This window comes from Molossus molossus, unplaced genomic scaffold, assembly GCF_014108415.1.
Source record: "Molossus molossus isolate mMolMol1 unplaced genomic scaffold, mMolMol1.p scaffold_m16_p_14, whole genome shotgun sequence".
Taxonomy (NCBI): domain Eukaryota; kingdom Metazoa; phylum Chordata; class Mammalia; order Chiroptera; family Molossidae; genus Molossus; species Molossus molossus.
Genome location: NW_023425349.1, coordinates 53180557 through 53202027, shown reverse-complemented (window position 1 = coordinate 53202027; position 21471 = coordinate 53180557). Strand labels below are relative to the sequence as shown.

At 48.7% G+C, this 21471-nt stretch overlaps 1 protein-coding gene across 1 annotated transcript; it reads right to left on the bottom strand.

Annotated features, from left to right (window-relative positions):
* Nucleotides 1–939: 939 nt before the first annotated feature.
* Nucleotides 940–16702, bottom strand: DMRT3 (doublesex and mab-3 related transcription factor 3). The gene is made up of 2 exons (XM_036261930.1): nt 15908–16702; nt 940–2643 (listed from the first exon to the last, which is right to left on the bottom strand). Exons 1-2 carry the CDS (start codon nt 16362–16364, stop codon nt 1679–1681), a joined length of 1422 nt encoding a protein of 473 aa, XP_036117823.1. The 5' UTR covers nt 16365–16702; the 3' UTR covers nt 940–1678.
* Nucleotides 16703–21471: the final 4769 nt, after the last annotated feature.

The window sequence follows — 21471 nt, the reverse complement described above, 5'->3', positions numbered from 1 at the left end:
CCCTTTCCTTCCAAGCACCCTGAGGAATGAAACCAGTCCAAGAAGTGGTTCGTTATAATCCCTGCTTATCTCAGACTCATGGGTGTGGGCACTGCTGAGTTTCATCGTTTGAAAACTCTTACAAATACCTGAGCAAGAAGTGTGCTACGTGTAGCACCCCCAAGTGCTTTTAAAATTGGGGGGAAGCCCTGGTTTCCACTGCCGGGTGGTGGTCATCTCCTCCATACGGCAGGCACTGCTATCTCCTGAATCAAAGCTACAGAACTTAACCAACAGGAGGAATAGTTCTCATACACCGAGTGTTTCCTCTGTCTGGGGCCGTGCTAAGCGCTGACTTCCCACACTGCAGACTGTCTTGTTTTCACGTTTTTTGTTTGTTTTGTTTTTTATGTTTTGTTGATGTTTTAGAGAAAGAGGGAGGGAGAGAGATAGAAACATCCATGTGAGCGAGACACATCGGCTGCCTCCTGCACGCCCCCTACTGGGGATGGAGCCTGCAACTTGGGCATGTGTCCCGACCGGGAATCGAACCAGGACCCCTCAGTCCATGGGAGGGCGCTCAACCCACCGAGCCACACCAGCCGGGCTTCACTCTGTTTTTAATGAGATTCTCCGTTACAATACCTGCTTATCTTAGACTTGTGGGCAGGTAACCTGGACAATAACACACACGGAACACTCTCTTACACAGAGTAGGCACTCAATGAGTATTTGCTGAAGAAATGAATGAATGGATAGAGAGGCTGAATCAACTCTATTCTTGAACAGTAAATGCTGTCTTGCTGACGCAGCCCCAAAACTTTGTCATTAGTGTCTCTCATGGAGTGTCTCGCCTAACCAACACCTGGATTTGGGATCCACACACTAGTAAGTAGCTTTATACCAAGCGTGTGTTTTGAGAGGTCCTCTTCCCACAAGCAGAAATGACATAAACCAAAATCGTCTCCTTAGTTTATTTCTTCTAGAGTCCTTAGCATGCTACATTAACCTGACAAAGCTTAATCGTGTGTTCATTTCACAATACATTTCATGCAGTTCACAGCTGTGATTGGTTTTACATTGATATTACACATGTTTCGATTCGGCCATGTGAAAAGAATAATTCTTAATGGAGTTTGTCTCTGAAAACTGTCCAAGCTTAAATAAGCATATGAGCTGTTCACTCTATTCTTAAGTGCAGTCTCTCTTTAAAATGCAAGAAGGATTTGTCACGTAAGAATATAATGTCCCTGTTTATAGTCCATTTGCTGTCGAACCACTTCCTTTTGGTCCCACATGTCCTGAGGAATCCTCTTTTACAGAACTGCATTCAAGTATACTCTTCCATTGAACATTCCAGGTTGGGTTTAGGAGCAAGGCTGACCGTCGGCTTTACACCCCCCAAATAAATCTCCTGTGAACCCAGCTTTCCCAAGACGATTTCTTAGCGTTAGACTCTCTTTTACAATGAACACTGAGCACTGACGCCACAGAGCGAAGCTATTTGGCATTTTCCAGTGACGTGCAAGAAATTAAATAAGTTATGTTTGTATTGCTAAGGTATAGAAATCGAGCACAGTCACTTTGTCAAACAGAAGGAAAAGGTATACACAGGATGTGGCCCCTCCTCAGGGTACCCCCCCGCCAGGGTTCAGATGCACAGAACATGTCACCTGGTCGCCTCCCATCTGGTACCACTTTAAGATGATGTGTTGAGTATTCTAGAGTCTGAGGAGTCAGACCTCTCATCGTAGTCGTCCTCGGTGTAGAGGGACTGCTTGGACACAATTGGACACCCGTCCTCGGGGATGGAGATCCGAGGGTCTTCGGGGGCACGAGCGGGGAGGACAGGCGAGCTCCTGAAGACGCTGGCAGAGTTACTGGGGAAAGGGCTGACGTACTGGGACCTCAGCTGGTACTGCTGCTGCAGCGTCATGGTGTTCCACAGGGTGACGTCATTGGGCAAAAAGGGGCTCGACTGGTTTCTTGCCAAAGTATTCCTCAGCATGAGAGGGTACCGGGGCGGCTGGGGGAACGGGTGCTGCAGGGGTACAGCCAAGGGGTTGGGGACCACGTTACTAGAGTCAGCAGAAAACCTCAACGTGTCAGGGACTCTGAAGGCTGATCCCACGGACCATTTGGAGGAGGAGATGGGGTAGGAGCTCAAGGTGTGTTCGAAGATGTGCCCGTTGGAGGGCAACACAAGACTCTCCGGCTCTGCTGAGGTTCGGTCAGCTGCGGAGACGGAGGACCGGCTGGACAGCAGGACCTCCACGGCGCTCACCAGGTCCCCCCCACAGCCCTTCAGGATCAGCTCAAGCACCGTGGGCTTCTGGTTGGGGAATATTTTTTTTAACACTTCCAGAGGGGGTCTGTTGGCTTTCAAACTGAAGGGCAGAGAGACGGTCCCCGAGGGGCCCTCGATCAGGAGGTGATTCTGTTCCCCGTGGTACTTGGGGCTGTCCGAGCGGCTGTCAGAGTTGCCCCCATTTTTCTGGACTGCATACCCACCTTCATCCACCGACACTACCTCAGGGCTCTCGGGGGTGAAGCAGCCCTTACTTTTTGCAACATCTGGGGAGCTCCTCTGATCGGTCTCTTTGTCACTGAAGGTCTCTGCGTTGTCTGCCATGTTGCTGTCCCCAAGTCGCTCTTCAGTCAAATCTGGAAAGCACAGGACAGCTGGGTTAACCCCGTCCTGGGGTGAATAAAGAGGGACAGGTGTGCCCGGGGGAGCCTGGCGTGGGCCTCCGGGAAGGGGAAGTGTGTCCCCGTGGGCTACAACATACCGTAAGCCTTAAAAAAAAGAAACCCAAAATATGTCATTGACAAATGGCAAAAAAAAAAGAAGAACCCTGATCTACAAAGATCTAGAAACCAGAGTGATTTCTCAGAATGATGTGTGCAGGGAAGCTTGTCTTAACTATGAAGAGCAACATGTACCTCAACCCACCGAACACGTGGCTGTTCAGCAGTACAAGCGAAACAGGGACCCTCGTGGGCGGGGATAAACGCAGCCCAGGGAAGAAGAGGAAGGTGAGCTCAGACTCTTCTTCCCGCTCTTATTCTGCAAATGAGGTGGTCCGGGGGGACCTCAGGCCATCATCAGCCGGTGCATAACCTGTGTGCTATGGGTAATTTTAATGTTTTACTTTATTTTTTCTTTATTGATTTTGAGAGAGAGAAGAAGGGAGAGGGAGAGAGATGGAAACATTGATGAGAGAGAACACTGACTGGCTGCCCCCTACCTGCCCCCCACCGGGGATCAGCCCCACAACCTGGGCATGTGCCCTATCCAGGAATTGAACCAGCGACCTCTTTGTGCATGGGTCGACACTCAACCACTGAGCCACACCGGCTGGGAAGAAATTTTAATATTTTAAATCCATTTTCCCATATGCAGATTTCTTATTAAACATATCTTGTGAGGTAGGCATGAATATGTTTCAACAGGCCACCGTGTACAGTGACCAGTTGATACAATGGCCAGAGTGAAAGCAAGCAGCCTCTCCACCACACTGAAATTTTCCTTCAAAAGCCACTCGAGGGACTGGCAGACGTGCTTGACTATAACCTGGATTAGAAGGCAAGCAGAACCAGGTGTGCACCCTGGACCGGCTGCAGGAGAGGAAGGAGGAAGAGACGCAAGGGTTCGTGAAACTGCCAAGGAGCGTGAGCCATCAATGAGACAAACGCGTCCGTAACTCCAGGACCTGGGGTGCAAGAGGAAGATACGTTTTCATGAACTGTTTTACTAGTGAAATGCATGGGAAGGACTTAAAGAAACCGTCTTGCATTATTATAAAAAAAGAGAGGAAAAAAATCTTCTTAAGTAAAGAAGAGATTTGCTGTAGTAAACCAGTTGCAAACTGAACATTTTGACCTAAGAGCTTCCCCCGGACAGGCTAGGACTGCAGTGCTAATTCGGCAGAAATAAATACTGTAGGTAGACAGGTTTGCTCGCAGAAGCAAATTCTAACAGACCTTCATGATAAAGGAACATATTCTTTATTAATCAGCTACACCCAAATGGATTTTTATCCTTCTTAAAACACGCACTGGCGGTGTCTATTCAAAGCCACGTAACTGATCTAAAGATGAAAACTATTAATGACCCACTTGTCGGGTTGTAAACAATTGGTGTGCCTGTGTTTTCTACTTGCCTGCCTGAATAGCCTCATTGTGGCCTTCTCTGTGGGCACTGCTGATTCTGTGTAGGTAGCCAGTTGGTGAAATTTCATCAAAGCAGCTCCTAAAATCCATCTCCTCCTATTTGTTGTTGTTTTTATTTTATTTATTTATTTTTATCCTCACCCAAGGACATTTTTCCATTTTTGTTCAGATAGAGTGGGAGGGAGAGAGAGAGAAACATCAACGTGAAAGGAACACCGCTGAGCCAAACTGCCCAGGGCTGGTGTTGTTTATTTTAAAAGCCTTAAACAAAGGCCCATTTATGAACATTCTTCTAATATGGGCTGTATCTTAAACATAACTACAAAAACAACACTTTGGTTCTTCACAAAGCAACAAAGATGTGCCAAGCATAAATACTTTTAAAAAATCATTATTAAATTAGATCAGGGCAACTTTCCATCATAAATCTGATATAAATTCATATTTATCTTAAGTTTGCAGTTTAAGTAAACTACTTCTTTTTTCAATATAAAACATAAGATTTCTATATGGGGTTCATCTGTAGCCCACACATACTATGCCATCTCTGCCTCCTGTAACAACTCTGAGATGAACAAAAGACCTATCTTAGAAAGAGAAATCTGAGCCCAAGCTGGTGTGGCTCAGTGGTTGAGCATCTACCCATGCACCAAGAGGTCACTGGTTCAATTCCCGGTCAGGGCACATGCCCAGGTTGTGGGCCCAATCCCCAGTGAAAGGCACGCAGGAGGCAACTAATCAATGTTTTCTCTCACTGATGTGTATGTCTCTCTCCCTCTCCCTTCCTCTCTCCAAAAAATCAAGAAAGAGAAATCTGACATACACTCTCTTCCATCTTCTGAGGACTGGACACCCAGGTTTCATCTCCTGCATTAATGTGGTACTTGCACTTCATCCAGAAGAGAAAAATGGCACCAAACAAAGCTTCTGTGAATTCACATTCTGGTCAGCTAGACCTATCTACATTTCCCTGACTCGTGACCCCATGCTTGCCTCTGGGCTGTGCCTCCAGTAGACGCTGGAAAATGAGTGGAGGTGATAGTGTGTTAACTCAGCACTGAGCTGAACGCACAGTTGGGTTTCGGCCCTGCTCACTGGAGCCTGGAAGAACAAGTCAAATACTCTCCTTGAGCAACTATGGACATAAAATAATGTTTTCAATGTTATATACCTCTAAACAGTGTTCTAATTTCTTTAACTTTAGCTTTCGTTATCTTTTATGATCAGGTATTTGTACCCCTGTAATACACAAGGTAGTGAAGACACAGAATAGATGGTAGAAAATACCGGAAGTATGAGACCTGTCCCCAACTTGTGGAACTTATCACTGAGTGGGGGACATAAGACACATGTGAGGGGCACAAGCAAACACACCCAGGCAGATTTGCTAAACATCAACACAGTAGCCAGAAGGTAGACGCAACCCAAGGCTCCACGTTTTATCTGTAAGTAGATAAATAAAATGTGGTCTACACATACAATGGAATATTATTCAGCCTCAAAAAGGAGTGAAATTCTGATACATGCTACAATATGGATGAACCTGGAAAACATGCTGAATGAAATAAACCAGTTACAAAGGGACAAATATTCTATGATTCCACTTATATGAGGTACCTAGGATAGGCACAGTCATAAAGACAGAAAATAGAATGGTGGTTATTAGGGGCTTGGGGGGGTGTCCTGCTGTTCAACAGGCACAGAGTTTCTGTTTGGGGTGATGAAAAAGCTCTGAAAATGGATGGTGGTGACGATTATACAACATTGTGAATGTACTAATGCCACTATGTTGTAGCCCTAAAAGTGGTTAAAATAGTAAATTCTGTTATGTATATTTTGGAACAATATAAAAGGAAGAACTATGACACATGGTATATAGCGATATATGGGATGGTAAGATTTTTTTGTTTGTTTGTTTAATCCTCACCCGAGGATCTTTTTTCCATTGATTTTAAGAGAAAGTGGGGGAGAGAGAAACATTCATGTGAGAGAGACACATCGATTAGTTGTCTCTCGCACAACCCTGACCAGGGCCGAGGATAGAACCTGCAACCCAGGTATGTGCCCTTGACCTGGAATCGAACCTGCAACTCTTCGGTGAGCAGGCTGACACTCTAACCACCGAGCCACAATAGCCGGAGCAATTTTTTTTTTTTATCCTTACCCGAGGACATTTTTGCATTTATCTTCAGATAAAGTGAGAGGGAGAGAGGGAGGAAGAGAGAGAGAGAGAAACATGACGTGAGAGAGACACATCGAGTGGTCGCCACCCACACGACCCCAACCAGGACCAGGGACAAACTGCAATTGAGGTAGGTGCCCTTAGCGGGAACCAAACCTGGGTCTCTCTGGTCCGTGGGCCAACGCTCTAACTGCTGAGCCAAACAAGCCAGGGCAAGGGCAATTTTAAAGTAAAAGAAGCAACTAGTTCTTCCAGAAAATAAAGGGTGTATAAATATAGCTAAAAAGCTCGAAACTTAGCTATTTTTCAAAGAAATGTGTGAATCTAAAAACAGCTTCCGGTTTGGAAAGGTACATTCTCCCTGTCCTGGATGAGTCTGACACACTGACATTAGAGGAAAAGACTGTGAGGTCTATCAACCAAATTCACTATTCACAGAACGCTCCAGAAAAATATGATTCAAAGAGGAGTTTAGCCACAGGGAAACCAGAGAGTGTATTCTGGCTAATCTGACATATCTACCATTATGAAAACATAGTCTTTTTTTCAAGATGGCAAAGGATGCACCATTCCAATCAACTGGATATGGAACGGCAGGAGTAGAGCCTATGACAGTATAAAATTCCACTGTTGTACCTATTTTCCTGTTCTGCAGGAGCCACCTTGTGACCCACCCCCAGAAGCAAAAGCCTGTTCCTCATTTCTCATGCTACCCTTTGCCCAGTACAGCACACACATCCAGCTATTTCTCAAGGAATGGTGGTGAATTGTGCTGATTCATTCTCTCTCTCTCTCTCTCTCTCTCTCTCTCTCTCTCTCTCTCTCTCTCTCAGGTTTCTGAGCTGATCGGGCCTCTGCAACTGGGAGTCCGGGCTATGATGAAAAAGAGAGAAGAGCTAATAAGATGTCACAGGAATCAAATCTACAAACTCAGAACATTCCAACTAACTGAGTTCAGCACTGTTGATACTACATGTTGAAAGAAGCAATGCATGGGACTCACCTGTGGAGTTCATACACCTGAGCTGCACAGAAAGGCCAGCTATGGGGTGCTGGGTAAGCAGAATCCCAATCAACAGCCAAGGCTATTGGGGTTTTAAAACTAGGCAAGGGCCTGGATGGTGTGGCTCAGTTGGCTGAGAGTCGTCCCATGTACCAAGAGGTCCATGGTTCCATTACTGGCCAGGGCACATACCCAGGTTGCTGGCTCAATCCCCAGTAGGGGGCGTGCAGGAAACAGCCAAGTGATGTTTCTTTCATTAATATTTGTATCTCTCTCTCCCTAGTCTTTCCTCTCTCTCTAAAAATCAGAAACATATTTTTAAACAAAACTGGGCTAGGTAAGACTAGCCTCTCACCTTGCACCAAGAGTAAACTTGCCAAACAATAATTTCTGAAAGCAGAATATCCAGTCCCTGCGATCCTGTGGCACTGCGGTATCTATTGGTGTATTGTTGTACCAAACTAGATGCAGTGTAAATTATTCTATTATAAACACAGACTTTCACAAGTAATTATAGAGGGTGAGTTGAGAGCCCAGTGATAAAGTATAATTTAATAACAGGTGTTTCTTTACATTTCTAGATTTTTTTCCCTAAATTAACCTTATAAATTCTTCATGTTGGTTTAAAACACAAAAGCCTTTCTTGATATAGAAATGTGAAACTGCCAACTAACAAAATGAAAAGGAAACTACTCCCCAAATGCTTTACCCTCTCTTTTCTTAAAAGTGGCACCCTAATTCCCAGAGCACGAAGAGTAAGAGTGTATTTCAACTGATAATATTTTTAACCCTAGTGTATGGGTATAGGAAGCTAAAACTACTAGACAAAAGTAAAAAGAAATCAATTTCATCTGATATTACAAACCACCTAGTGAAAGTGATACCATCTGCTATTTCTAGTGCTTAAACACCTAGATATTTTTAAAATCTTACTAAATGTTCACTTTTCAGTTTCTTATTTTTCATGATGTAGAAACACAGACACCTCTAAAATAAACTTTTCACTAGGGTAAAGGTTTTTAAAAGATGATATTCAATTAAGAAGAAAATTTTATAGAGATAACAATGATAAATGTGTGTGTGTATGTGTGTGTGTGTGTGTGCACGCCATAAGATAGCTACATGACTTTAAGGAGAGAAAATGAACACTCACTCAAAAGTGACTTCTGATCTAAAATTACAGTTCCAAAATCCAACTTTCTTCAGAGGATTTTTCCATATGAAAATGCAATAAAGTAAAAAGATAAAAATTCTAGATATTCATTTCAAATATCTTGAGAAAAGCTACCCCATATGTGAAACATTCTTCTCAAGACACACAAACATGAAAAATCTTTCTGATTTATATGTGGCGGGTTTGATCCATTTTATCCAATTACATCTACAGAAACAAAATATACCTTACCTCCAGAGTGAAAACACAAACACCCTGGCATAGAGGGATGTTTCCTAGCACAAGTCAGTGGACTTTTTTTCTTTTGAAACATGGATTGTCATGTCCTCATCTGTCCACTTGAGTATTGGGGAACACACCTCTAAGTAACTGCTCCCCAATGGGTCATTTTCGAAGCACACAAATCACATAGAAAGGCGGGGAACGAAGCCTGGGCAGGACCAGGACTGGCTTCCAGAACAGCCCAGTCAGACTTCTAACAGGAGACAGACCTTTATAGTTTCTATTATCTTTATCTCATACTCTAAGTACACAATCATAAAAAAAACTGAATGGCTGACAACCTGAAGTACAGCAAAAAAAGAATGTTGGTCTAAAATCTTTCCTTTTCTTCTTGAGGGGGGAAAAAACCTTGTGAAAAGTAAAATATACAGTCACACTTTCCGTTTAGAAAATCAAGAACAACATTGGGTTAATAACATATGGCTGTATCAAAATGGTTCTGTGGGACCAATATTTTGGGGAGACATATAAAGGGCTGGACTTAAGGAAGGATGCTTTTGCAACTGTAGACTACATGTTTCCTACAAAAATTTAGTTTTGACCACTTTCTTGATTCAGAAAAGAACACTTTTCAAGAAGCGGGAGGGAAATTACCTATAAACCTACATGTATATTTGTAACATGAAAATGCAGCTGTTGCTACGCCAGAGTGGCCCAGGTGGTTGAGCATCGTCCTGTGCACTGCAAGGTGGCCAATCAATTCCCGGGTCAGGGCACGTACCTGGGCTGCGGGCATGTACAGAAGGCAAAGGCAACCAACCCATAGATGTTTCTCTCTTACACTGATATCTCTCTCTCTCTCTCTCTCTCTCTCTCTCTCTCTCTCTCTCTCCCCCCTTCCCTCTCTCTCTCTCTCTCTGTCTTCTCTTCTCTCTCTCTCTCCAATCTCTCTCTCTCTCACTCTCTCTCTCCCTTCCATCCCTCTAAGCATGTCCTTGATGGAGCATTGAGACAAAATTTTTTAATACAGCTCTTTACTCATTCATCCATCCATTTCACAGCTATCCTTGAATCCCTCTCGTGTGCCCAGGCACTGACTAGGTAAGAGGATACCAAGACCATCAAAGCATTGCCTCTTGGCGACCGAAAGACTTACAATTTACCAACTAATATTTTGCAAAATTTCAAATTTATCTGAAATTGGTCACATTTTACATTGAAACACAGCAGGTGATTTGAAGGCTAACAGCTGGACAGACTATGGTGTATTCACTGGAGGGAATACTGTTGTAAACATAGAAAGACTATGGGTGCAACGGATATTCACACTGAATTAAACAAAGTACTAATCAGTGGTGGGAAAAGCAGACTGCTGATCCCAGCTTTGCAAAATTTATGTCTGCGTAGTCCCTGGGATCAAAAGAGATTAGAGATCTGGTAAAGAACTGATGTTCTGATATTTAAATTTTCCATTATATTGTCATTCAGTAGTTGATTGGGCTTATTTTTATAGCTGTTTAAGTATACAATAAAATGGGGGGGAGAAATCACTGAGTTATGTTTTAGTTTCCTCTTAGTGCTCAGACAAGGAAATGATTCACTTAAGCCATGTGGGACTCTTGGGGAGTGACACTCAGGTTTCAACCCTGGGCACGGGCACCCATGTATACCCCAGTTCAAGGTTCACTGTGCCATCAGTCACATGGAACAAGACATGGGAGCCCAGACCTGAGTGGCTAATGGCTAGGAAGCCGCAACAGGTTAAAAGCCAAAGACCAGAGGAAAGCCAGAAGGGTCAGGGTAAGGGAAGGTAAGCAGGGAGGCAAATAGATTTTTACTGGGCTCCGTCCTCCTCCCTGTCAGGAGGAAGTGCAACATTTCCAGAATGGGGCTCCAGGGCGTTGATTTATGAAGATTTACTCCTGTTCCCTCTGTAAAGCTGTTAGCAGAAAGTGCTGACTGGCTGCAGCAAAGGATTTCTCATCAATGCTCTTTGATTGTATTTTGCAAACAAAATGCCTGTTGCTTGGTAACATTTCACTTGAGCCTGACCTTCCCCGAAAGTTATTGCTATCAGATTCGATTTACACTGTCCTCCTGTGATTACTGTAATCTTTTAAACCCGGGAGTTCATCCATCAGGGAAAAGAAAAGTTGGCTGTGTAAGTCGAGAGCATGGCTATCGCCAGATTTATAACGCGGAGAAGTGTGTTGGGTGGAGGGGGGATTCTTCCCGGATGCCAGTGGGACTCTGGCTTCTAGACGTGGAAAACATTCTGGTTTTTCATGCCAGCCCTGTCCTCGGATCTCAAGATGGACACCAGCACGCTCGGGCAGCTTGGGCTCCAGACAGAGAGAAGCGAAGCTGGGAGGCTGGCGCGAGTGACCCCACCCCAAGGGGCACCCTACAGAGGGGTGCTTGGAGCTGGGAGGGGTGGCCTTGGCCTAGGATTGCCAGATAAACTTCAACTTCAGATAGATAACGAAGAATTTTTAGTATAAATATGCCTCATCCAATATTTGGCATCCAGTTTTTATTTGCCTTTTCTTTTTTTTTTGCTAAATCTGGCGACCCAAGGACATGAGGCAGGAAGGGAGAAAGTCTTGTCCCTCAGGCTCCATGCTGCCCGGCCTCAAGTGAGCCAGGGAGGAGCCCACCGCAGCAGGGTGCAGGGACCCAAGCAGGCTGGGGCAGAGCCTGACCTACCCAACCTACCCAGCTTCCCCAAGACCAGGGCCAAGACAGCGGAGCCCCACAGCCACAGCCGCCACTGCAGGCGCTATCCCAGGGGTCCGCACCTCCGCAGGACTGTGCTATGGGCTCCTGTCCCCTGCCACCGCTCCTGCAGGCACAGCAGCCCACACGCACCCCTACGCTCACCCCTGGGCTGTGCACCGGCAAATCGAAAATTGGCAGGTGTCTCTCCGGAAAGGCCAGAAACTATGACTATCCTCTGCAGAGTCCTATCCCTGAAACCAGCCCTTGAGTAAGGTTTGGAAGAGACCAATAGTACAGCATCCCTTTTTCCTTTTCATTTGGGTGGTTTTTGTTTTTTACACTGCAGCTCTGAGGACCGCCCCTCTCCCCAAATCAAGCCCTCTTAACACCAGACCCCGCTTTTTAAGTTCAAAGGCATACTGAGTGAACGACCTTGAAGTCTTTCTCACTTTTTCATTTTCTTCTAGCCCCTAGTCTCAGAAGGTTTTCCACCCTGGCCTGGACTGTTGATCTGGTAACACTCATTATACTTGCAGGTATGTGTCTTTAAAAAAAAAAAAATTTTTAAGTTAAAATTAAAAATAAGGAAGCAGGTTGAACAGGACCCAATCAAGCTGAGGCTGAAAGGCCCAGAGCAAGCATAAAGATGCCATAAGGTGCAGGGCAGGAAATAAAATAAACAAATAAAATAAAGGCAGTTTTCAAAACCTTGTAACTTCTCTCACTGTCGGTCCCTTGTTCACCCTTTTTCAGGAGAAATAAACAGAAAAGGAGACCCTACGTTCCTATTTGATCTTGCTCTCCTACTCCTAACCAAATACGATGTTTTTATTTCTTTTTCTTTTAAGAACACTTTAAAGAATTTGTGTGCATATTTAGTGAGATGACAGATGTAGACGAGGAAGAATCTAAAGGTAGCTAGAGATCTACCTTTCTTCTCAGGGGAGACCCAGGACCCGCCCCAGAAGGAAAAGGTGAGGGTGGGGGAAGGGAGCCCCAATACAGGAATGTAACTTTAGCTCTCACCTTGGTCTCGACCCTTAACTTTCCTCAGCTTTTGAGCCCACGTCCTGAAAGGCTGGCTTGGCTGGTTAAGGCTGCTGACTCAGAAACACTAAGTGCTGAAAGATGTCACACTCCCCGGGATATTTTCATGGGGAATTGGAGAGAGTGTGAGGAGGATAAAGAGGGAATTTAGAAGAATAAGTGAATAAATGATATATATGCAAAAAAAAGCTTAAATTAGAATTTGGGGCTCAATTAAAATCTAATAATTGTACATCAGCCATAGATGATAATCACGGAGCAGGGGAAATGTACACCCAAAGAGAAACAAGAATGCTTCAATCCACAGGAAGAAATAACAGTAGAATATCAAAATTCTCCTTAAAACCATCACCACGTGGAACACACTGTACCCGGTTAGATAAAATAACCACCCCCCCACACACACACACACACCCCACCCCACCCCCCACCCCCGGTCCTTTAAAGAATCTGAAGCAGAACGTGGAGGAGATTTCTTCCAGCTACAAATCTGAACTTTGGTGTTAATGTGGCAGTCCCTGAAGAGCGTGGTTTTTTCTCCAGCGGTGCCCAGTAAACAGATCTTTCTCAAGGGCATGTGCTTTTCACCTGCATTTGTAACCAACAACAACAAAAGTTTCCACAGTTATGGACTAAAGAAGCCCTTTCGAAAGGACCAACCATGTTTTAGACCCAGGTCTCCATAATCTGCCAGCGGATATTTACAGACTCCTAATGGTCTGTGAACTTACTGTACATGCCGACCTACTATTTGAATAGAGCTTCACTTACTTCTCTACGTGTAGTGAACTACTTGTCCAGGACTATCTGATATACTTCTAACTATGCATGGTATGTCACATACAAATAGATCCTAATACGAACAACTGCAAAAAGGTAAATACATATAGCAACCAGTAGTCTTATCCAGGCAGTTACCTCTAACTTAAACCTCAAATGGGCTTTCTTACAAAGCAGTGCATGGAAATGATCCATTTTTATGCTTGCCTTCCTAATGGGAACAACTATCTGTTCTTTCCTTGCCCCCACCACCACATCATCAGATTGATGATTGGCATTTTGAAGAAATGGAATTATGGGGTCAAGCCAAGTGAAGGAAGAAAATAAAAGTTATATAAGTGAATGTGTAAACTATGCAACATGACCAGCTAGAAACTGAGCCCTTGGTCCCTGATGGCTCAGTCTTCCAAAGCCACCACTCTGCCCTCCCCCTGTGGTAAATCCTATTCTCGTCTACAATTACCTGTTTTCGATTTGGAGGGCTCAGGCTATCCCTGAACACTCAGAATAAAAGAGAGAGCACCAGGTCTGGTTTGTCCAGTTGAGATCAGTCCCCTCTTTTATTCTCCCAAACCTGTATCCTTCTGTATTCTGCAGCTGCTGCTCCACCTTGCTTTCTGCCCTTACTACCCCGCCTCCTGGGGTTGTTTTTGGTTTTGTGACTCTTTAGAAACCAAGAACTTTGGGTATCCCGAAGAATGGTTTGAAGGGCACAGGATGTGAACAGAATCCCCTCTTGAACTAGGACACCCAAATCCAAAACCCTATTAGTACAGGGGAGCTGCTTGGCAGGTGGCCACTGCAAAATGCTACCTACTTCTGACATAAATTTAGACGCCGCTCTGGCGCTGGAGGAACGGGAGACAGGGAAACTGGAAAAGGAAAGGTTAAAAGTTATTGGCATGGACCAACTTCTGGAACTGAGACAAAACTCTCCTATTTACTTGTTCTAACCTAAAGGAGAAAAGCAAAATAAGCCTTCTTTCCCTCTCCCTCCTACTCTTCTGTGGCAAATACACAAATATGAAGAGATCAGACTGAAAGAAGAGAGACAGCTGGGGTGGGGGAATTACTCAGAAAAATGCTTACATCCTACCTTGGATTAAATATCCACAAAATCCATTTTCAACAAATTATCTTCTGTCTTTAAAATATCCAGTTCTGCTTTTCACATAAGATGTTCTCAGGGCTCCAGGCCGGAAGAGCACAACTAAGCAACAGGGCGGCAGCACTGTCCCTGCAAGACTGCCTATGAACTCACCCCCACACCGGTGAGTCTACATTTCCCCAGCTCCACACAGCAGTCAGCTGCTCCTGAAAGGCCCTCTCCAAAAGCCAGAAGCTTTTGCAGACTCCCACAAGCCCCTTGGAGGTGTGAGGCAGGGTGCTGGGGCCAGGGAGTAGGCAGAAGTTCTACCACGGTCCTGCCCACGGGGCTCTAGGCCTTACAGAGCCTTCCCTCTCAGAATTCAAGCATTCCGTTTTAACCCCCTCCCTGAGAGGATGGGGTGTTTTCCTTTGGTGTTTCCCTTTCACTGTGTCAAATACCGAAACACATGTCAATGGAATTCTAAGATCCTAAAACCAAAGAGCTTGGGCTGGGCAGGACAGCAAGCTAGAGATTCCCAGGAGAAAAGAGCTTCGTGTGGGGTTTGCAGACCCCAGAGACCTGGAGGAAGGAAAGGGATGGACACAGGGAGGTGGGGGTAAATCTGTCCACTTCCAGCGCTCAGGGCAGACCCACTCTCTTTAAAGCACGGCACAGGAGGACAGGAGAGAGGAGAGAAGAAAGGTAACGGGAAGCAAGATAGAGCCTTTGCTCCATATCTTGGAGCATGAGGCCCAAGTCCATCTAGAACCGAGGAAAAGAAAGGGCTCGCCAGACGTGGCCTTCCTAACTGTAGGTCAAGTTTTGTTTCTTTAAACCACAGAGACAGCTGAAGGAAGTCTGAGGAAGCTATGGAAGGATCTGAGAAGTTTTGCATAAGGCGCCCATTCTGGACGCAACAGATTCTGGGTCCGCTCTCAGTTTAGAAGCGTTTCTGGCCTTTTTTACCACTGCTTCGAAATGAGGCTTCTTTCAACAAATTCAAAGACGCAGAAGACTACGATGCGCTACAAGACCGGCTTCGGGTTCGCTCCAGTTCCCTCGGGGCGGAGAAGAACGCCCAGCTCGGAGTCGGCCAAGCCTCGGGCCTTGGCTCCCTCCCTACACCTGCACGTCCCAACCTCTCTAAAAAGCCCTAAGCTGCAAAAAGTCTGCCGCACGGTGGGTGTGCAAGCCCGCGTGGATTTTAATTTGGACCTGTCACGACCTCGTTCGTTACCCGCTAAAACGGATCCGTCTCCCTTTAACCTGGGGTGACGCTGGGCGAGCCCGGCGCACGCTGCGGCCCTTTGGCTAGGCCGAGGCGCCTCTCGCTCCGGCGTCCGGGTTCCGCCTCCCGGATCCGGAGGGAAGGCCGGCCACTGCCCGGAGAATAAGAACCGGCGTGGCGGGGTTTGGGGAGGAAGGCCCGGCAAGGCCCACTTCCCCCAACTTGCCCCCCAGGTTCCCAGGCAGAGCCGCAGCAGGCGCTCCCAAGTGTTTCCGCCCGCGCCCCGCTGCCCGCCCCACAGACGCTCTCACCTGGCTTGGCGAGCGGTGCCTGCAGCGCCCCGGGCTGGGGCTCGGTGGCCCAGCGGAGCGCGGCGGCGGCAGCCAGCTCGGCGGCGGGGCGCGGCGGCGGCGGCTGAGACGGCTGCGAGGTCGGCGGCGGCTGAGAGGCGGCGGCGGCCGCGTCCCCAGACGGCGGGGGTCCCGGCAGGGCGCGCAGCGAGTCGGGGATGAGGCTCTCCAGGCTCTCGTTGGCCTGCTGCCGGCGCAGGGCCACCTGCGCCGCCATGACCCGCTGCCGCTCGATAATGAGGATGCACTTTTCGCACGTGCAGTCTTTGAAGCGGCAGTAGCGCTTGTGGCCCTTGAGCCAGGACAGCACGCCGTGGTTGCGGCAGCGCGCGCACTTCGGAGTGCGCTGCAGGGGCGCCCGCGGCGGCTGCGACACCGGGCCGCCCATGTACAGATAGGGGGAGCCGTAGCCGTTCATACCCCGGGCTCCCGCAAGAGCTGGCGGGCTGGCGGCGGGAGCAGGCCAGGGGGCGCTGGACGGCGGGACTGGGAGGCCCGCTCGGGGGCGGCCTCGGACGGCTCGATCCTCGGTCCCGCAGCCCCGGAGGCCGCGTGTGTTCCGGGAGGGCCGGAGGCAGCAGCCGTCTTTAAGGCTCCGGCAGCGCTCGCAGCCCAGCCTCCCGCCGGTACTCGCTAATCCCACGCGGGTGCGTCTGCGCCGGCTGCTGCTTTGGCCAGCAATCCCTCACCGAGGCGCTTCGGCGGCTGCAAGGTGCCGGTGAGAGCTCTAGTTAAGGTCTGAACCAGCTTGACTGCAGCTCCCGCGCGCTGCCGGGCCCCAGCACCTCCTCCACCGCCCTCCCCCCACTCCTCCCTCCCACTGCAACCCCCACCCCCGAGTCCTGGTCTCAGTACTCCCCACCCCACTCCACGCCTTCCTCCTTCCTTGTGCCCCTGGAGTCCCTGCACAGCACCTTCCTCGCCACCTGCAGACAGGCCACTCTCCTGGGGGCGCTCCCAGCCCCCTCCTCCAACCTCTCCGCGCTGCCCCAGCCCCGGAGCGAGACTGCGGCGCCCCGGGACGCAGCGTTACACAAGGGGCGGGAAGAGGAGGTCCAGCGCGGGTGTGGGTGGGGGTGCCTGTAGGAGAGTGAGGTGGCCGCTCCCCTTTTCTCCCTTCCCTTCCCTCCAGGCCTGATTTGGCGGCACCGGGCCCGCTTTTATCCCAACACTTGGCCGAAGAAACTGCTCCGCAAGAACCAGAGCCTACTGTGGAATTGATTCGGGAAACGTTGGCTTTCTTGATTTCCTTTTGCAACTTTTTTTTTTTTTAAATCGTGCTGCTGCAGAAGAAAATGACTGTTTTTGAAAACCTGCTGGCCCAAAGATGACAACCCATTCTGCTGGCACAGATCTCCCTCTATGACGCTGAGTTTATTTCTCTACCCTCCTCCCAAGTTTTAATAAACAATCTCAGTCCCGAAAGGCGGCGGGGGAGCGCGCACGGGATGGGGGGGGGGGGGGCGCTCGTGTGAAGGATTTGCTTAAGTTAAGGGTCTAAACTTTCAGAATGTAGAAGGGAGCCATGGCAGCGCCTCAAATGTTACTGGATGTGATCTCCCCTCGGCCCAACAGTCATTGAACCTTCAAACGGAGACCTAGCGTCACCCAATTCAAATCCTCAGGGACTCAATGATTTAGTTATGGATAGGGATGGCCCTATTTCTCTCCCCACCCCACTGTCTTTGGGTAGGGGTGGAAGGGGTCCTTTCACAAGATGACAACATAAGCATTTTGTTTAAATAGTTATTCTGATCTCCGAAGAGTACCGTTTTGGCCTCTAACGCAGGCTACCGCCATAAACATAAGGACGACAAAACACACCCTACCCCAACGAAACAAAATACAGGTAGATACAGCTGTGCAGAACAGCACACTGGCTCAGTGCGAAGCGGGGGAGATGGTAGAACTGAAGCTGGGCGGTGTGGGTAATCCAACGTGAGAGGAGAGCAGTAGACTTGTCCGCTACAATGGTCAACCTTTTGGCCGCGCTCCTGTCCCCCTAGGGAAACGCTTTTGTCCGCCCTGGAAGCGAACAAGCAACCTGAAAACATCCCTGTATTTGCTGTGAATTCAGGTAAAGCACCTCCGGGGTTCCATCAGCCAACCCTCAGCGTAGACGGGTGATTTCAAGCGAGAAGGAGGGTTCAAAAGGGACTCTGGTTGTGTGCGTTTCCATAGAAGCCCTTAGCCGCCCCCACCCCCGTTCAGACCTGTCCCGGGAACTGTGGATCGCTGGATGCTGACCTGGTGGGGCGTGTGCAGAAAACCCTTGCTTGAGGATGCTGACCCTAGGAGGCCTCCCCCGAAAGCCGCGTGGGGCACGGACTCCTCGGACTTTCCTCATACCGCTCCCACCCCTCACCATCACCACCTCAATCCTTCAACTCTTCCCAGTCTTCGCTAGGAAAACAAGCCCTAAAACACTACAACTGGAAGGCACTTTATAAGCTCTTAGGAGTGGAGGGTAGAGGTCACCCGCAGCCCAGTGGGCCAGAGGCCTGGAAATGGGGAATTGGCAGTGAGTCATTTCATGTGACAGATACAGAGGGCCTAGAATGACACTGAATCTGGGAATGTAAGTTCGCGCTGAAATCTCCCGGTCTCTTGGCCAGGGGTGGGGGAACATGGACTTTTTTCAAAACCAAAATTCTCCATATTTTTCTCCAAATGGTCGGTGAAACCAGCATTACAAAAACCTAAGGAGTAAAGTATTTTTTATGAAAGGAAAGCAGCAGAGCTCTGCAACCAGATTTTGTGGGTGGAGAGACATTCCCACTATCAAGGCGACCCCCTTTCCTCCCTTGGTCACCTAGCCACCCTCTCTCTTTGCCACTCACTCTGGCATTACTTGGTCCTGTGCCCCTGTTCACTCCAGTGCACATCGGGCGCTGAGATCTAAATACTCATTTGATATAGCGAAATAATCCTCTTCTCATATTTGATGGGAATGTTTTCCATATCCCAGTATTTGACAACATCTCCCTATAGGGACAGGTTTGTATTTATGTTGGTAAAATGTCCCCTGCCTCCAAGTCTATTGTAACTCAACACCTGACAACCCCAAGTCCCATTTCTGTTTGCAGAAAGGGTTTATTCAAGCACATAATGGGATCCCAGCAGAAAGCCTTTTAGAACAAGGGGCTATGGTAAACTTCACCACATGAACTCCGTTTCCAGGGCTATTAAGCTTTTAATTGGAAAATAGCAGAGGAAATTTCAAGGTGACTATAACGTGTTAGCAGTTAGTTCGGAGAAGAAAAGCTGAAGCGGGAATGAATGTAGAAAGCATATGGTCCCAATCACATTTAGGTGGAGCGGCCTGCTTCTAAGTCCTGCCAGCTTATACACTTATGGGAAAAATAATCAAAGACATTGCGAAGGGAGGGGGTAGGATTACAAGTAAATGTAACCTCACTAGACTGGACCCACTCGAGTTCTGCTCTGAGTGGGGTGTTTGTTTTCAAACCACAATTAACTGGGTAGAATTGTAACAGGCATTAACAGTAAAAGATAATGTGCTTGTGTGGTTCTTTCTCTTGGCATGCACAGTCTGTCTGTGTATATATCTAAAAGCTTGAGGAATGCAGGTGTCTTTGCTGAGAAACTGAGGATGTTCTGACCCCAATCTGGGAGTCCTGCCAGCTGCTCCTCACCTCAAGAAACTATCAAAAGGATAGTTTCATATTGTCCTGAATGCATCAGAACATTTTCTGTTTTGCTGGATTCTCATGGAGGGGGAGGTCAGGGTTCCTATTTTGTCATTTTAATCGAGGCCACGGTAAGCCTGGAAGCTGGGGAGGGGGACATGCAGAAAGCCCTTCCAATGCAGAAAAAATGAGCCTTCTCTTCCCGGAGTAGGAACTTCTGGGCTCTCACACTGTCAGTGCCTCTAGGCATAGCTCTTTGGCCAGCTTCAAATTGAAAGAGGGGAACAAATGTCTAGCGAGGCCTCAGTGGGGCAACCAGCAATCGATTTCTTGAGGTGACAATAATGCCCTTGTTCTCCCTCAATTAAATGGGGAGAGACTGTGGAGCACTCCCCAAGACACCCCGAAGCTGCCCTCTAGGGTGTGGGCCAGAGGCCGCCGGCGCCAGAGGCCACTGAACCTGCATTTGGAGGGCCAGGGGGAGCCACTGAGCAGAAAGGTCCTGAGCAGTCCTGTCCTCACACCATTTTGGCAGTGGACGGCCAGAGGATCTCCAGGGGCCTGGGCCTTTGGGAGCAAACGGGGGAGGGGGAGAAGGGAGGGGCGCCGAACAGCCTGGAACCCTGAGGGCCCTGTGCTGCTGCTGGGTTCTTCCTGGTCCCCGAAGCCAAGCGACTCAAGCCTGGGAAGGTGTGCTCCCACCGGGACAGATTCCTCAGACACAGGCCACCCCCACTCCCAACCTTTTGGGGTGGGGTGTGGCTCCTGCATTGTTTCCTCAAAGGGGCCCACTGTGCCGCGACCTCAACTCCGGGCTTTCGAAGGAAGAGACCGGAAAATCGCTTCCTCGGAGCGCTCCCCACTGGGCCAGGGGCCAGGCTCGCCTCCCCAAAGGCCCCGGGCGCATCCGCTCAGTCCCTGCTCCGGCCTCCGGCCCCAAGAGCGCCCGAGGCCGAGGCCTGTCCGCCGGCCTGCGGATTCCTCAGGCCTGAGAATTCGTGGCTGTGGCCCTCAGCGTTGGAGCGCTGGACTCCTGGGCCGGGTCGGACACACCCCGCAGGCGGCAGGAGGCTGGGGGTGGGCTAGGACGTTGGTCACTTCCCCACACCATTTCGCAAGAGGGTCGCAGTGGGCGGCCTTCAGACCCTGTCTTCTGCGCAAAGAAAAAAAGAAAAAACATGTACGCAGCAAGGTAGAGAGAGAACGGCGCTGACTTGAACGGTTTTAAGACTATTTTACCCCTCTAACTTTAAAATTGGAAACAATCTAAAAAAGCCGAGGAACTCTTTTTAGGAAACAGAGCTGCACGGGGCAAGGAAGTTTTCCCCAGTGTTCGCTCTCGGGGCTCCGGTGCAGTTCTTCCCAGGACGAGCCCCTTTTCCAGAACGCTCGTCCACCTCCCATCTCCCTCCTACTCTGTTGTCCCAGGACAAAGCCCGCCGCAGGGACAGTGGGAGAAGGAGCCGTTTTGCAGGAAAGCAGTCCCAGCTCGGCTAAAGGGCCCGGGAATAGAGGCGAAGCAGCCGGCGCTGCTCGCACCCGGGAAAGTGGTGCGAACACCGCGCACCGAGGCCAGACACGCAGGAGAACAAGGCGGCACTGCGCGCCGGCCAGGATTCGAGCAGCATCCCAACCCGGGGGATTGAGGCTGAGACTCGGCACACTCGGCCCAAGGAAGATTCTTCTGGACCGCGCGACTTCCGGAGCACTCGGGGCTCCGCCCACCCAGCCCGCGCCCCGCCCCCGGCCCAGGTCCCCGCCCAGGTCCCCTCCTAGCTGTCTGGGCCGCTACTTCGAGCTGTTGAAAAGTTTGCTGGTTGTTTTGCCAGGGGAGACTTAACGTTACAAGTGGCTGAGTCAAGGCCGTTAGAGTTT

What these genes read in the sequence shown, in the direction of transcription:
- DMRT3 (XM_036261930.1), bottom strand. Translation starts at nt 16,364, where the DNA reads ATGAACGGCTACGGCTCCCCCTATCTGTACATGGGCGGCCCGGTGTCG. An exon ending in GGCACCGCTCGCCAAGCCAG is followed by an intron (nt 2,644 to 15,907) that starts GTGAGAGCGTCT and finishes TGTGCTTTCCAG; the next exon opens with ATTTGACTGAAGAGCGACTT.